The sequence below is a fragment of the Passer montanus genome, unplaced genomic scaffold (assembly GCF_014805655.1).
Source record: "Passer montanus isolate IOZ18808 unplaced genomic scaffold, ASM1480565v1 scaffold13, whole genome shotgun sequence".
Lineage (NCBI taxonomy): Eukaryota > Metazoa > Chordata > Aves > Passeriformes > Passeridae > Passer > Passer montanus.
The window spans coordinates 5,503,033-5,521,497 of NW_024359832.1; the positions used below are offsets into that span (position 1 = coordinate 5,503,033).

At 38.5% G+C, this 18,465-nt stretch overlaps 1 protein-coding gene across 7 annotated transcripts in view; it reads right to left on the minus strand.

Annotated features, from left to right (window-relative positions):
- Window positions 1-18,465, minus strand: part of LIMCH1 (LIM and calponin homology domains 1) — a 175,205-nt gene that overhangs the window by 81,419 nt on the left and 75,321 nt on the right. For all 7 annotated transcript variants that reach the window (XM_039698756.1, XM_039698757.1, XM_039698755.1 and 4 more), the window contains exon 3: window positions 17,771-17,840. In XM_039698756.1, the coding sequence (XP_039554690.1) occupies window positions 17,771-17,840 (70 nt within the window). The remainder of the gene's footprint in view (window positions 1-17,770; window positions 17,841-18,465) is intronic.

The following is an 18,465-nucleotide window of genomic DNA, read 5'->3' on the forward strand; positions in this document are numbered from 1 at the left end:
AATGAGGTCTACAGCAAAATATAAAAATGGGCAAGAAATTCACAACTAAGTTCAGGAGATATGCTGTTTCCTAAGTTTGGTTTATTTGTTTGAATAGACCCAAAGTGTCAAGGAAAGTACAGTCTGACTATGGATTTATAAGTATTCAAGACACCCATCCCAAACAAACTGCTTAAAGAAAACAAAAATACATAAACTTTAAAGTTCTAAATCATAAGAACCACTACACCAGATACTGTGAAAACAAAATTTAAGTAAAAGAGACCACCAAAGAAATTAACCTGAGCATTGAATATGGGAGAGTAGGTTTTTTTTTGCTAGACATAGTGTTAAAGCTTCTCACTCTGCATACAAAAAAAAAAAACCAAAACCAACAAAACCAAAAAACCACAGATAAATAAAGTTGAATTACCTCATGAATAATATACCCAAAAGGTAAAGCCCTAGGGTAGTCCAAAGGAGCACCACAAATAGCTTAATCTCCAACACAAGTAAGTCCTTCATGTGTTACATACAGTCATCAATTAAACCAAGCAGTGCTGAATAAACCTGTGCCTTTCCAGACCACTGTCAGGGCAATTGTGTGTTACGCCATGGCACAACACACACTTTTAAAAAACTATTTATGTGTTTCTTCTAAGAGGGGTACTTTTTTGGTAAAGATGATTACCTATGCAAAGCAAATATATGTGCTAAGATTTATTCCATGTCTACATTAAATGTATTAGCACATCTACAAAAGATAATATCTTTTTTTTTTTTTTCACATAACCTGCCTTCTTTTCTCTGCCTGCAGAGTCCAAGCTTCCCTTTGATCACATTTGATATCCCAGGGTACTGATACTCTCAACACCTGCTTTCTATATTTTGACTTGACTGTAGAGAAAATAACCTTGTTTTCCAGGAAGAGCAGTGTTGACTATTCAAAGGACCCAGCTCCAGGAAATCATCAGATTCAACTTTCAAAAAAACCTTTGGGATGGAATGGGTCTTGCAGAGAAGAAAATGAGGAAAAATGTGCATCATGAGCCTGTCCACCTGAAAAGGTGTGTCTGATGGTATTAGTTATCTGACCAGCATCATCTACTATAAACCAGTACAGGTAACACAAAGCATAATCAGTGCATCTGCATGCAGCTTCAGAGATTACTATCTGAAAAAATACTTCTCAAGCTGTGATCACTACTGACTGCTTTTATTTCTTCACTGTGACTACATCCAAAGCAGATGCAAGGATGAAAAAATAAAGGAAACATAAATGAGCAATAGTAAGAATTATTTGTAATGCTTTTCTGATACACAAGAACCTGATTAATTAGAGATGCAAAACTGTATTGGAAGTATAGCCTCAATTCTTACCTTCCCCATGTAATTTATCAGCTGTCTTCCAATCAGGCACAGAAGCAGATTTCACCACAATTGTATAACCCCCAAAACACAGTGTTTTAAAATATGTGCATGATTAACATAATCTGAAGTTTTGTGACATCCAGCTATATTGGGCCAGCTGAGGATTCACGGCCAGAAAACAGCTGAAATTTTCTGGAGTTTATTTAGAGAGGTTTAATATGACATCAAACCTCTAAAACTGAATGTGTGACCAGCACTTGGCAGCCTCATAGCACTTTTTCTAATTGCAGTAACTACTCACTTCTAGAATGACTTTACTTTCTTACCCCTTTTCTTTTACATGGTATGTTCCCTTTTGCTTAGTATATTAAGTTAATCTATCTTCCATTTAAAGCCAGAAAATTGTAACACTTGTCAATATTTGGACTGCTCTCAGTAGACAGCAATTCACCTCAGGGATCAGGATACTTTGTATCCTGAGCTGTTGGAGGGCCTCTTCATCCCTCTGTCCAAGTAAAACTGCTATAGGTGGGCCTCAAAAGATGCAAGAAAGCTGCTTGTGGGGGCCAGGGCCCTGGCAGTAGCTGTTAAAATCAGACCAAATCTCTATTCCCCAAGGCAAACAGCAAAACAGTGAAACCGCCAAGGAGGACTCATTCCTGGTCAGTTCATGACCTCTGCAAAAAAAGCAACAAATTCCACTTCTCTTTTCAAATTAAACATCTACTCTTTATTGCCAAGGAATATGTTTTACTAATCTGTGGCGTTCAAGGTTTGATAAACATCAGAAGTCTTTTTGCTGCTGTTACATGATACCTGACATACATTTTCCCCCCACTCACAGCTTTGCATTTTCATGCCAACATTACATAAAACATACTGGACTTCTTAAATGTACAGGTTGGGGTCTCCTTAAAACACTTCAAAAAGAAGCTGTTCAAGTCCAAAAATCACATTTTTTTTTAAATTGGCTATTTCTACTGAATGAAGTTCCAGCACATTCCCCATGAAAAACCTACCTTGTTGATTTTACTTCCACTAAAAAATAAATAGAAAGCTTTCATATTTAGGTGTCTAGAATTACTGTGGTGAGGAAAAGGAAAGGGAAGAAAATGCATAATTTTCAATTTTCTGCAAGTGAATTTTACAATCAAAATATCTGTGCAAAAATATGCTCAGTAGATCAGTGCCCATTTGTGACTTTGACCATATACAGTATAACAGCTTGAATTTTTGAGTACTCAATACTATATCCATGTATATGTTGTTTCTTTCCCAGATATGAAAACATACATTTGGTGTCTAGATGGCATGGCCATAATTATCAGTGATCTTGAATATCTCCAGCTTTGGTGGTTTTTTTATGGTAAATATTCATGGCAAGATGAGCTACCCAACAGTCTTGGCAGTGATTTCTTTTCCACTCCTTTTCAACTATCAGTAAGCAGCCTCTAGATTCAAGAAATAGCATGACTATCCCTAAAGCTATTGTAACTGCAAACCTAGATTAACTACACAGAATAGCCTACTTAAATTACTTAAATTGCTACTGTTCACTAAGTCTATAGTGGTCATGCAAGCATGCCTTTAAAGAGGCATTTGGAAATCGGAATTCATGGATTACATCTGGAAGCCAGTGTAATTTGCAGTTGGAAAGACTAAGTTTCAGGACAAATAAAATGCAGCACAATAATATAATGTATTTAAGAAGCAGAATTTCCTTAAATTAATGGAATAAAATCAATTATTAAAGCAAGAGAGAATGAACAGAAGTCTTCTTTAATATGGTGCATTCCTATTGCAAATCATTTTCCCAGCTCTTTCACAATGCCTTTGTTTTGTTCCTCTGGACAGCAGAACAGAGGATGGGAAAGGATGTGTCCTCTTACAGGACTGATATCCCTGCTGTTCCGTTTTCTTCTGCACATCAGAGGTTTACTACTGCAACACTCTCTCTCCCCTCAGAATACACAAAGCAACAAGGGTGGGAAGATGTGTTCATCACATGGATCACACCTGTCTTTAGAAACAGGCTCTAAGCAGCAAAGATAGCAGAAATAACTTGTATTGTTTGTTGGTGAAGGGAACAGAAAAGGAAAACAAATTGGCTATCACTGATAATTTATTCTTAAAATTTCAGTTAATACCCTACTGTCTGTCCTTGCCAGACCTGAGATAAACTTTTGTTTGTTAGAAGAAAAGAGCCAATCATGCTTATAATTCAGCTTACCTGGGTACAACCAGTGGCTCCTGCTCACAACAGTCACAAATAAGGCCAGCAGAGATGTTCATGTACAATCAAACAACAAGCTTCCAACTCCTCACCTGCTAATTCTGAAAACTGTTTCCATTTAAAGCCACATAAAAATACAATAAAACTTAGCTGATGAGACTGTATAAATGAAAATGGTAATTTTAATGTAAATATGATTTTTTCCTTTCCCCAACCAAGGGCCAGGACTCTGAGTTGATCACAGAGAGGTATATCTAGACAGCAGAACCCGTAGAGTCTAGCAAGATTATTAGGAGAGGCATCAAAGACCATGAAAGCAGCTGTATTAGCTCCAGCACCAATAAGAAGCTGCCAGAAAATTAGCTGATTTAAAGCACTGCAGAGTCCCAGTCCCCAGCCAGCTCACATCTCCAAATCACTCCCATAGGTTCAGATTTCTGGAGAATGCAAATGTTACACATGGCTACCCAAAATCAGCTCAAGGCCAGCAGGACTTATTGGCTTTGGCAAGCACTTCTACATTGCCCTTCCTAGTGATTGGAGAATACATTCATCAGACACAGGACTGCCTTGCTTCAGTGCACTGACCCAGCTCAGCACTGTGCTGAAGCCAATCACCCCTTAAGCATGGAGACCCTACTAGGAGCTACCTGGGGTTTACAAGGTCAACAGATGTATCCCCAGCCAATACAGGAGCTACAGGGCTATGCAACCACCTTAGGTGATGCAGGAACACTGCCCTTACCGCAGCACAGGAGCCCACCCACCGAGGAGGTACCAGACTCTGGTCACACATATTCTGCATGCTCTTTGTGTACATGCCAGCCAGCCCAGAGCTGCTCAGGGGCTTCAGCATGCCTCTGACTGCAGAGACTGTGAAGACTCAGCTAGCACCTGAGCAGCACCCACTTTCTGGGGCTTTTTGGCTACTTGGAAAGACCTAAACATTCTGTGCTGCACTGCTAAGGCCATTTGGGCCATTTGCCCTCAAATGAGAAAGGCACTGGCATCAAGCTGCTCTCCTGCAAGAGCTGATGTGGCTGTCCTGAGCAAGGGTGAGAGCTGCCAAAGCCAAGTAGACTGTTGAGTGAGTTGCCCACACCCACACCACAGAGGTTATCCAGGGTTCTGCATTCTCTGGCATATCCTAAACTCCACCTTGCGTTATCCTGAATAGAGTAGTTGACTGCTTTTCCTCTTATTTACTTCCCATCCTCAGTCTGGCATTTTTATTTCTCCAACTTGCAAAGTTATAGAAGACAAGAATATTTCTATGCTGCTTTTAAAAGAGAATAAATTATATTGGAAGCTGTGATAGAGAACACTGACCACAATCTTTGAAGTTCGTGGTGTGTAATTTACTTACATAATAGTTTGTATTAAGGTTTAAGTGCTGGATTTCTAGTATTGCTCACCAAATTTCAGCCAAATGAAAAAGAACAAGCAAGGTAAACTACTCTTGGGAAGATAAACTATCTGCAAGAATTTTTGATTCAAGTGTGAGAACACTAAGAACACTCAGTTCTTAAAAAATATGTAATGGTCTGGAATTCAAGGAGTTTTAGTTCTCTAGGATCATAATTTAGAAAGTAAATTTTAATCAGGATTGGATGGCTCAACAGATTGGGTAATAGTATTTAAAAAAGCAAGTGATTAATCTCTGATCAACCAGAGGGTAAGGACTAAAGAGCATTTAAGGTCTCAAACACCCCTGGGAACTAGCCAACTTAGTCTAATACTGTGGGTGCTGACTCTAGGCAGATTTTGGGTTTTCTCACACACAGTCCTTGTGCTTATGACTAGGCACCTCTAAATTTCATTAGAACTATTCCATCATTCTCCCCAAAATTCTGAAGTAGTTATGTCTTTGAAATGCCAGTGTCAGATAGATACTGAGTTTGCTGATAACACCGTGCGGAGAAGTACCTTGTTCCTCTGTTACTTTTTACTGCACCTATGTGTTTTTTCTTAATTACAAACTCCTGAATCGACTTGAGGTGTCAGATAGCATAACAGGGAAGAGGAGATTCATATCAGCAAGGTGATACTTTGCAGGAAAACAGATTTTGGTCAGTGCTGACTGTGTCATTCACAGACCTGAGATGCACAAAAATGGAGGCCAGGCAGGTCTGAAGATATAGCTCCTAAACTCCCTTCAAACTAATCATAATATTGGATTGAATTTTGCTCTTTGGTTTATTTCAGATAGAACGAAAGAACAAGGAAAAACTGGTGCATTTTTGCTCAAGATATATCATCCATTCTAAAATAAATCTGCTAATACCTTGCTTACTCAAATTTTTTGTTAGACTGCACCAGTTGTCCAAGAGGATGTAATTATCTTGCTCCTTCCTTGTCTAACATTCTAGTCCACTGACATATCAGATTCCACCCAGTCACTATTCAGCAGTGTAAAAATAAAATACAGGCATGTACACTATGGGAGAAGACCAATCTTGCCTGACATCTCAAAACATACAGAGCAAAACAAAACTCAGCCTCCTGTGACAAACTTTATGTCATGCTACTTTTTTACATTAGTCTGTCACTAAACAGTGAATTTAGTTACAAATTTTATGTCTTCTTTTGGCCCACAACATTTACTTATGTACTTACTTCTCTTTATCTCTTTAGAGGCTTTTGTAAGAGCTCTGACAGCACTCCCTGGGAACCATACTGTTTTATTTACCAGTTTGCAACTAGTTTTGTCAATAATTGGTACAATTCCTGCATTTGATCATAATTTGTTTTCTGAAATATCAGAAAATACATTCTTTCCAATACACAGTATCAAGCCTGTAGTAGTAGTTATTAATTTTTTTTCATCTGCTTGTTTTTTCTTTGAAAAGAAACAAACAGTACAGCTGAACAGTGTATCTGGGTCTGGTGCATGTGGCACTCTCAGAACATTTCAAGTTTTCCTTTTCATGCAGTTGCTATAGTTTAAGCCACTACTATCTGACCTCCTCAGGGGTAACAGGAGAAACTTAATGAAAGAAAACATCCAGGAATTGTAAAAAAATAAGGGGTTTTTTTCTGCTTCTGCAGATGTCAAGTGAAAGTTGCATGAAATATTTTTTTAGATCAAAAGTTGAGGTATTTTGTTAGCTGGTGCTACTGACCTGTGCAGACAGTCTCCTGGCACAATTTTCACAACTCGTTTACAGTATCACCTCAGTTATCTGGAACTTTGTGTTATCCCCACAAGGGTCAAATTCCTGACATGTATTAATTACACTGAAAATTGCCCTGGATTACTTGAAACCTCAAATAACTGAACCTATCCACTATCCTCCCTTTTAAATAACAGAGGACAAACTGTATGGTGGTGCTAATACTTTGTGGCTGATCCCTGTAACTCCAGAAATTAATACATAAGCATTACACTTCTTATCTAGCAGGTCTGTCAGCTTTGGTCTGAAAACCAGGCTTGAGAAGCAGAGAGCATTTATAGCATGGTCCTATTCACTGCTGTGGGCTGCAGGACAGGAGGAGATAGGAAGGACAGGAAGGTTAAAACCAAAAAACCACTGACCAGCATTCCTGATCCATGCACTGCTGGCCAAGGAAACAGACCTGCTTCACAGTTCAGCTCTCTTTAGTTGCCAGAATGACCTTGGATCCCTCCTGTAGAAAGACTGGGTGCTGCCTACACAGTAAGCCTGTCTCACTGACACTTGAGCTTTTTATTGTACTGCATCTTTTTGTGCCCATTACCAGCAAGTCAGGGCTACAGCTTCTCCCTGAAGGCATGCACCAAGCAGCCTCACAGGAACCTCTAACTTTATTATATCAGGGCTTGAATGGAAAGATAACAATTCAATGACCTACTGACAACTTAGGTAATTTAGCCAACAGCAGGCATTAGATCCCTAATGCCGTTGCTAGGCAGGAGTGGTAAAGCTAGGAAGGGTTTTGGAAAAAACAGCAAGCCTCTTTCCAACCAAACTAGAAATGGTATTCAAAGGACAACAGCAGAGAGGCAGCTTTCTTTAAGAAAAGGTATGAGAAATATCCAGGAACTTTTGGTAACACCCATAGGATTTGTTGGCTGTGCAGCCAAGCTACACAGCACCCATCCAACCCAACAGTTATAAATGGCAAGCAGCAAGAGCAACAGCAGCCTGGACTATCACTTTAAGGCCTCAAATTTGTTGCCCCACAACAGGTGCAAGGGTAAGTATCAGAATCTGCGCGTAGTCCAACATGCCTCCCAACACACCAACGCCACTTTGCAACATATTAAGTCAAGTAACATCTCTTTAGCAGTAAAAGGAAACCAAATAATACCAACATTATGACTAAAAAAGAAGAGAAAGGGGAATGGGGGAAAGCATCATGTTTGCCATTGGCCTTATGGTGTAACACAAGCTTGGTTCTAAACTGTGCATGAGAACTACTAGAGTTCAAAGGAGAAAAGCTGAGGTAATAAAATAGCATAACAGAATGAACTGAAAAAAGCTGAGTTGAACTCAGTACACACTTGGATGCATGCACACATTTAGCAAGTTCAATACTCTCCCCTTATTGAAAAGCCTGAAAAGAAAACTCCCTTTCACACATCATGCAGTAATAAATCAGCATGCACTATTGCTCCAAAGAAAAACAGACACTCACCATTTAAGTAATAGTGCTTCCCACATGAAAATGAGGAGGCAGAAACAAACAAATACCTAGCAATAGTGAGGACTTTAACAGAAGGATACCACTCCTAAGAGCTGAGGATTGCTTCTGTATTGTAATATTAATTTTCTAGACCATTAGTTATATTGCTTGTCTATAAATGAATGTGCAATTCTCCTAATAAGCTGTGGAGCAGATTTGCACATGTTATCACAAGGTTTTCAGCTTTCAAAAGGTTAATAGTTAATGATTTTGATGTCCCTCAGTCAGACAGTTCAGCCTATCTCTGTATTTTCCATAAGCAATTAACTAAGCTGTTTCCTCTGCAGCATTAATTTTAACAGGTTTACAATAGTATCATTAGACCTCTGGACATTTAAGAGGAAATGCATTACAATTGGAAAGTATCATGCCAAGCAGGAAGTAAGTGGCTTTAATCCAGGAGCAGGGAGGAATGCAGAGACAAGGAGAATTCAGTCAGGTATTTCAGGCTTCTATTAATTCTTGACCACAGCACCAGACTGCAGAATTTACTGAGCTCCTAAACTAAAGAAATCACTTTTCATGGATCTTTAGGGCACCAGTTTCCCATTAGTTTGCCTTTTTGCTTGTTTGCTTTTAGTCAGGGAAACAAGTGTAATGTGATCTTTGGAGCAAGACACATTCCATCATCTGCATTCAGCACGTAAGGCTCCTGCTAGCAACATCATCTAAAATAAATCCACTTAAGAGTACCCAGAAAGGTTTTCAGCATAGAAACAGTACAAACAGTTGCTAGCAGACATTAACTGCAATAGACTTCACCAAGCTGATTTGCAGCCAGGGAGGAGATTAGAGACAGCATTCTTCTGCCACCATCTTCAGCCCAAGGGCCGGGGTCACAACAGACTCTTGCTTGCTCTCTTTTCACAAGAGAAGGTCAGGGAAGCTTGAGCTTCCCTGGACCATTTTGAGGGGGCCAATGTGTTGGTCTGACTATACTCTCAGGAAAATTCTTCCTGCTTGCCGCACCAGGAGTTCTCAGGTTAAGAGCTTTTGGGAAGGTACCTTCCCTTTTCACACTTCCAGTGCTTCTGTTATCTGGTTGTCAACATTCATCTAGCTGTTCCCTGCAGCAGAGGCTACATGTCACTGAAAAAGACAGTTGGGGATCAGAGATGGTATTTATAGCGCAGACCTACAGACTCCAACCTGTGAGAGGCTTTCCAGAATTAGGGAGTGAGAATACTACTAAGTATAATTTTAAACACAGACAACCTTTAAATGATGGATTTAAGGTTGCGACTTTCCTGGATTCCTGTGTCCTTTGCTTTTGGCTAATACCTTAAGGAGTGCATCTAAGTTTAAACTCTGCAGCTGCAGTTTCAAAACTATTTTAAACTGATGGAATGAAACCTCTTTTCCCACCTTTGTGAGCCTCTTCCTTCACTCCTGCCTGCATTTCTGTTCACGCTGTAAGATGAAGGGTGTTGTTTAGCCAGGTCAGTTGCCCACTCCATCTAAGCCAGGGCTGTCATTTGTAGGAATGCCAAATTCAGGGTAGCTGAAAGCAACCATAACCTCAGGTCTAGTTTTCCTTGCTAAAGACAAAAGCTGATACTTATTTAGCTTCAATACATGGACAGTTGTAGCTCTGCATATTTTATGTGTGTTGGCCTAAACACTTGCAGTACACCAGCTCACTGCTTCTTTTTATATCCTCATTGCCAACTAATCAATTTTTCAACAGAAGACACACAAAAATTGCAGGTGTCTGGATAAAACTGCAACAGTGCTGCGTTCCCCACAGGATACAGGTGACACATTCACAGATTCAGGGCAACCAACTCCTTCACTGAAAACACCTGAAGATGATACATGTCTCCAGAGCATGTGGTATTTGTTCAACTACTAAAAGAAGTCATAAGCTTCAACAGTGGGATTTGTTTTCAAGAGTATAAATCATTGCTCAGGTGGCTCTTTGTTTCCAAGACAGCAGCTCAAGGAAGGCACTGATCCTTCACTTCATTAAGTGGAAATTTAAGCTACATGGCAAATGACATTGGTTTGTTAAGCTATTATATTTTCTGATATTTACAGATAGTTAGAGGTTATTCTTCAAAAGATTGCCATTTCTGAAATACTCACTCAGCTCAGTGTCATTAAACCAATGTAATGCAAGTCCTGGCTGAACCTGCAGAAGGACTCCAGCATCTAAAAGCAAATCTAACAGTTGTTCCCGTAGGCAACCTACATTTTTCATGGCTACAAAATGAGCTCTTCCTGGAAGCCAGCTGCCCTCCCCAAACCAAGGAAAGACCCTGTCATTTATAGTATAGGTTAATGCAATGATAAGGTCAAGTTTACATTTCAGCTGCCTAGCATTATCACTTCATCACTTCTTTTTGCTACTTTCAAATGTTATTCCTGATATCCTTCAGTTTACTAAACTTCCTATGCAAAAAAAATTAAACAATCATTATGATATTTTATAAATAACATCTTTGAGAAGTCACTTGATAGCCCTAAACAGGGAGACTCTTTACTTTTACTCAAACAATTTTTCCTAAAGCATGCTAAGGCTGGGCAAGCAAAGGGTGTCTTCATACAGCAAAAAAAAGAAAAAAAACATCAAAAATGGACATCCTCTGCAGTGACCATCCTCTCTTGGTTTTATCATAGAAAAGGTTCCCCTTGCCTCCAAATTTGCATATTAACATTCTGTATTATTCAGTGTGAATAAAGCTAATTATAAATCTACTGATTAAACTCACAGGTGTTGGGACAGCAGTCTAAAATGAGACTGTGAATGACATAAGAATGCTTGTGTTATTTTTGTAGCTGTTATTTATTATTTGTATTAACATACTGTCTAGGAGTCCTGGCCATGGAGCAGGACTCATGGGGTGAGGTGTTAGACAAAAACAGACTAACAGATGATCCTTGCCACAAAGAGCTTACAAGTATTATTAGCATTTGGCCAAACCAAGCCCTGACATTCTCAGCAGCAGAGCTCAGCAGGCTGAGGGCACAGCTTAAGCTGACTGTGAAAATGCTGCACCTTTGAATCCTAACCAGTCTGGTTTCAGAAGAGGTCTCAACAACTTGACAAAGTCTGCAAACATCCACAGCAGCTATGGATCACAGCCATCCTTCATGTGTCCTGCAAACATTTACCCATCTTGGCTGGTGCTGTTCTGACCCAACAAGGAAACTGTTCAGAGCACCCTAGGTACTGAGAGACTTCATCCTCTAACAAGAGATAAACTCCTGGATGCTGGCAGAAAGGGCCAATATCCTCAGCATGACAAGGGGTGTTCCCAGTCAACAAACAGCTCAGCTCATTGAGTGCTCTGTAAGCACAGCAGCCAAGGAAGCATCCAGATGATGGGACTTTAGGGCCAGCAGTGAGGTTGGTCTGCCAGAGTCCTGGCTGGGTTCTGGCTGGGGCCAGTGGTGCAGGAAACACACAAAAAACCCTGAAGGATCAATAATGGGAAATTTGGAAGCAAACAAGGTTCTTAATTTCAAGTTTCACCTCCAGCCATCATAAACACAAGAGTGCAGCTGGCAGCTGAGGAAAGAAGTGATTGCCCATGATGTTAGGGACAGCTCATGAGCCACACAGAGGTGGTGAACACAAAGACTACTAGGGAACATGAAGACTAGTAGGAGTTGGTTGAACTCACCTCTCTGAGGGTGTGTGTTACAGCTAAATGCAGCTCAGACCATCACAAACAAATAAATAAGGCAGGATTGTTTACCTCCCTTTGTTTTGCTTGTTCATTTCTCTAGAGTACATGCCTTTTATTAATTTCCTATTATTTCAGCCTCTCTTGCATACATACATCAGATTACAGTACACCTTGGAGCCCAGGCAACACAGGCTGAACCCAAGTGCAGCAGTGGAATATATCTCCAGTACATTTTCTGTCAGATCAGTTATTAGTTTCCAGCATCAAATGTTTGAGAGTTTTGGAACCAAACCAAACACACCAGAGTAAGCACAGCCATTTTAATCAATAAAATACTAAATGAGATGCCAGTACTGTATTTTCCATTTGTAATACTAGTTTAAATGGCAGGAGAGCAATGCTTCCTGGACAGCATTTGTACGGTTAATCGGAAGCAATAAAAACCTTCAATCTATTTTAAAAAAGAAAAATAGCTGAATTTCCATATAAACTTTTGAGTTTCATTTGTTTGCTTCTTATTTTCCCCCCAATACTACTTTCTCTGTGCTTCCTGACAAATTTGAACTGATGACTGTTTTCCTGTTCTGCGATGAATTAACCACAGCTTCACTGCAGATTGTTCCACACAGACTCTGTTTACAAACAATGTGGTTAAGAAACACCTGTTAGTTTGCCTTTATATTCTTTGTGTAACTTAGAAATGTTTATGAAAACAATGTACAGCTAAATTCATTTAACAGGAATTTCATAAGGTAATCTGTCCAGCTCAGATGACTCCCAAGGCAAGAAAGTCTAAATCAAAAATCAATTTGAAGGCAGTCTAGAAAGCTAGGGGAATAAAAAACCCAAATAACATAAAGAATACAAGGACACTATACTAATCATTAATTTTTTAAGGATACTCTTGCTTTAGTAAAGAGATTAATTATATATTACACTACGTGATAAGTCAAAGCACACAGAGCTGCTCTTAACTACTGGCTAGACCCTAAATATTGCATTCATCAAACATTCAGATTTCAGAACTGAAAGCAGGCACAAGAGGGATAGAGAAACCAATTACTATTTAGCAAGGAAGATCCACAGAAAACATGGCAGAATGGTTTGCACAGTATTTTGCTATGCTGTTGACACTTTGTTTTACATCAACACTCACAAAAATACTTTTGGAATGTGAGTGCCAAGAACTTATTGTTTTTAGATAGACAGGAAATTTTGCTTCTGTTTACTTCACATGTACCACAACTTACACAGCAAGACTTTTTTTATTAATACAATTGTGCTGGGAAATTAATATGTTCAGCAGAGAATAGTAGTAGAAAACAAGAAAACAGAAACTATCATAGATTATGAATCAATATATTACAATAGGAGCAGGCTTTTTCTAGAAAGTACTAGAACTTAAGGGAGAGTGATAAATTTAAAAGAAAAAAACCAAGAAGATAATTCTTCAAGAAAAAATTAGTAACAAGGAGGTATAAATGAAGAGAGTGCTAAAAATAATGTGTATCTGTTAAAGTTTTGTGTATTTATATTCGCTAATTATTTTTAACGGTGCGAAACACACTATACTTTATTTGGGTCTTGTAATTTTATTTTGAGGTTCATATCTGCATGAAGAAACAAGATCTCATTTGCTGAATTTAATTAGTAGCTCAAACTCCTGAAAGCTAACATAAGGACAACATTTCTTTGAAAGGACATATAAGATAGAAAAACTCCAAACTTCCAATTTGTGCAATATTACAGCATAAGAACAAGCTAACAGCACCAGCAGACAGATAGCTGTTCTTAATAAGGGTAATAGCAAGCTCTCAGTGAACACTTTGCCAAAAGAAACTTCCTGGGAAAATAAAGAGGGGAAAAAAAACCCAACCTCGCTTTCAAAGGAACAAGCTTTCTTAAGCAGCACATTATGCCTCTGTTCATCTTGGTGCAATAACCATGCAACCAGGTGACTTCTGCAGGTCTATTTTTTCCAGTGCTATATCATACATATGTCACAAAGTTAAGGACCATAAACAAACTGAAAACTGGATGCCACAGTAAACAGATTTTTTTATTCAGTAGTGCTGAAACATGAGCCGAGACCCAAGCTAAAGTTCATCTCTCCATCTTTGTCTTCACTACTTCCTCCTATTATATGTGAGAATCGTTCACACAGCCTCTGAAGTAAGTGTCTGAGCTCCTCTGGGGATTGTTCAAGGAACTGAAGTAATGCTATAAACTCCCCTAAATCCTGTCAAACAAAAGATAAGGCAGAAACCTTTTATTTTCTCAGAGTGACATTATTCAGGGACAGGAAGCAAAAGCTGGAATCTTTTTAAGGGAAAAAGAATGTCAACATACAGTAGTTAGTATTATAGAGCAAACCTTACCTACGGTGATGCTGGTAATTTTTCATAGAATAGATAATAAAGTATAGAGGTACAAAATTACAATCAGTAGAAACCTTAAAAATTAGTTGTATTCACTGTGAATGTCATACAAAATGACAGAAACCAGCAGCAACTCACTGAAAAAATTGCTGGTTTTGTAAAAGTCACTTAATTATATTCATTGTGCTCTAATACATCTTTGCAAGTCTTCTGCAGCTCCAGATGTGTTTTTTTTTATTAATAACTCAGCCAAAACACTTCTCCAGCCTTCTACAATTAAATACATTAAATGATGGTGCTGGAAACCTGACAGTCTAGAACAAAGAAGCTCAGTATCAATTTTTTACATGAGAAAATGTTTTCTGTTACTTCTACCTAGGCCTAATATGTTCTTTGAATGCTTTGTGAATTTGCTTTTTGGTGGGAGCATAAGCTTTCAGGATTAATGAATACTGAACAAGAATGAGAAAACACTTCATCAGATTTAATATTGTAAGTCTGAATACCAAAGCAGTGGTCCTACATTTTCTTTCATTAAAGCAATGTATCATTTCTGCTGTGATAACAGAAGCAGTCGGCACTTCTGGAGATCAAAGCAAGTTACAAACAAGCCTGCCAAGCTGAACATATGTAATTCTATATGTAATGCTGCATACAATCCACATCCGGACTTAGACTTGCAACCAGACAAAGATCATCTTTGTGTATTTATACAGCCTGTGCTAAGTATGGTGGTCTTCAGATCCTTGAGTTCTTACTTTAACACCACAGCACTAAAACTGATACATTTTACTTAAATGATTGGTGTTCTGGTATGCGAGATCTGCAAATAAATTATTCCCTCTTAAAATACATGAGCAAGTCACTGGTGAGAATTTCAGAGTAACTGCAGATTCATCTAGTTTTAAATGCCAGGAAAGATTTGAAGAATTCAGTCTGTCAACACTGAGCCAGTTATACATAATACTTACAGAAGTGTTGTGAGAAGTCACTCAAACTTGAAATATAGGCAAAATTTTTACACCTGATAATACTTCAAAGTGAACACCTCAGCTTGTGTCTGATACGGGCTTCAAGGTCACTGTTATTTTCCTTCAATAAAGGACACTTCCTAATTTTTCCTTACCATAACAAAGGAGAAAAATAGACTATAATCTGGAGAATTAGACTCAAGTAGACATTTTGTAGAGGTATGTAATATATAACTGTTTGTGTCTCTGGAGGTTAAGGATGAAACAAAAGGCACTTTGAATACTCCACAATTACTTATAAGTTTTAGTTCCTACTGTGTATAAAAGAAAACATACCTATTGTCTCTCCTAGTGAAATAAAAACTTTCTATCGGATACAGGAAAGAAATTAATTCTGTTACAGTAATTTTGTTACACATTTTAGGCAGAAGCAGCATCTAGGATTTAAAAGCACATATTTCATGCAAGGAAGAAAAGGTACTGAAGCTTTCACAGCATTTCTTCTTGTACCTGAGGAAATCTCTCTCATTGGGGTGAAATAACTGGAAAGAAGTAACTACTTAGTACGTCAAGCCAACCAAAACTAAGATAATAAAGAAAAATTGGCAACTAAAAAGGGAATGTCTCACATGTAGGGTCAACTACCTAGGAGGTATAACTTCTTCTGAACTATAGTGTCAATATTTTAATTTCTTTTTCAGATGCATAGGCATGATACAGGTTAATGAAAAGAAAAGGATACACTTGGTGCTCAAACACACCCCTGATGGCTGTACTTTTAAATGATACACCATAAATAAGCATAACAGACTAGATAGAGCACTTGATCATTTAAATTTGCATACAATCCTTAAAGCAGGCACTTACCACTGTAACTACACATGGCAACAAAAGTCAGCAGGTAGGGAACCAGATGTCTTGGAAAGCAAGGGGAAATTTTGATTGTTTTGTGGGAAGAATTTATTCACAGAACAGTATATTAAAACATTCATTGGTAATGTTCAAGAACTCGGAAATAGTGAACTTTTTAAATAGCCTAATTATTTATTAGGAAAAAAAATTAGAAAAGTAGTTACTAAAGGAAATCAGAGGACACAGCTGCAGAGGTAATAAAGTCACTTAACAACACAAAAAAAGATCCACTGTATCATTAGTAGCCTGAAAACTTATTTTTTAATAATGCTTTGAAGATACACATCTTGCAAGAGAGCTTTATCTCAAGGAATGAGAAAAATACACACACATAATGACTTTTTTCTATGTCCTTCCTACTGTAACCACCTTACCATTGGGATTTTACATATGAATAGGGAAAAAACCAAATGTAATTCAATATCATCTTTTTAAAACAGTCATAACAAAAATTGAGTCTTTCCTGAAAGCAAGCCAAGGAAAAGAAAACTGCACTACTGGTACTTTTTTCAGCTGTTTATATCAAATATTCCTTTCAAATAGGACAGCAAAGCAATAAAACTAGATGGGTTTTAGGGCAAAAGAAAGGCACTCAAGGAAACTTTAGAGAAAGGGTGGTGGGGATCAAAAACGAGATTCTAAAACCAAATTATATTAATGCAGAAATATCCTTGTCAATCTACGTGCTGAAGAACCTAGCATCAAAGGCTATGCAACAACGCTGTAGAGCTACTTTAACAGCAAATGCAACATGTTTTCTGATACACTAAAGCTTTTTAATGCTGTTTATACAAGGGAATGATAACTTCAGCTATTAACAAGTAATGTATTCTGAATCTTGTATAGGCCACAATGTGAACAGTGCCAGCACACAAAGGAACCACATATCTACATGATAAGTCTAAATAGCGGATGGCCACTTTCCACATGCTCAAGGACCCTTTTATTCCCAATTACAGCTGAAGGTAAAATCAAGACAGCCATATTTCTGTGTGGCTAATCCTGTTAGACCCAACAAGCACCCACTCCCCCACCTTCTGCCCCAACAGCAAGCACGGGACTGTGCCACCACTTGAGGTGACCCCCTGAGTACCCAGCGCTCCTGACAGCCCAGGAGCTGTCAGCACATCCTCTGTGGTCGTCCTTGCTTACAACAGAGTATGGCCAAATTTTGCTCTGCCCTTAAAGTCAACATGAAACAGTTCCCCAGATAGCCCCAGAATGAATGTTATCTGCAGACTGTGGTATTTTGGGGAAAGGGTAAATGAGACAAAATATACAAGTACAGTTTTCTTCCTTTCCAAAAACTATCTTTTTGTGGTGGTGGCTTCTGATGCATGCATTCCAGTTTTTCTAAAGCTAGTGCCACAACTGAGAGGTGATATATAACCAAGAAGATCATCTTCCTCTAAAAATATACTCTGACACTTGAATACTGCCTACTTCTGGAAAAAAAGACTGAAAGGTCTTAAGGTCACTACACAGAGCATTCCAATTTCAGAGGGACTGTCTGAATTTACTAGGCTAGAAGAGTTTAAATTACAAAAATAACTGCTATCTGAATCCCATAGTCAATGTCAAGGTGCAAAAAGCAGCACTGAAATATTTTCCTCTATTTGATATACTCACCAAACCTGCAATGGGGGTTGGTAGTCTATTGATCTTTTTTACCAATCCTGGCTTTATCGCATTCAGCAACCTGTTATGAGAAAGGAGTATTTTATGAGTGGTAAGTCACAAAATCCAAATTATCAAACATTTTCCCCCAGCACATAAGGATTTCAGTGTGACTGGAAAAAAATAATTTCCCCATTCTCCCTTCTGAAAACATACATGGACACCCAAATTTGATCACTGAAATTAAGAAAGACTAGGATGAATATCCACAGCACAGTAACTCAATAGTATTTATTTTAAATTCTAAATTGATCTAGACCACATCAGTGACCCAGGCAGATTCTGGATGAATTTTGACACATCAGCCTGCCTTACCTCTGTACAGGTAAGGGCCTGAGAGCAGAAACCTAGAAGGCATCCAGGTCTGCCAGTTTCTCTACTGCAGGAAGGTGAGAAAGGATGTACACTTTGTGGGTGGCCTATTTTTTTTTTCATCTTACGATGAAATTAAATGTCATCCTTCCATATATTGTGTTGAATGGAGGGCCCCATAAATCATCAATGAGAGAAGACAAATTAAAAGGGAATTCATAACCCCCATATCTCCTCATGAAAACACCATTAGGCCAGTGATACCACAGCTGAACGTTGTTCAGTGTCCAAAGATTAGCAACCCCCAAGTCCAAGTTCCTCACCACCCATGAGCA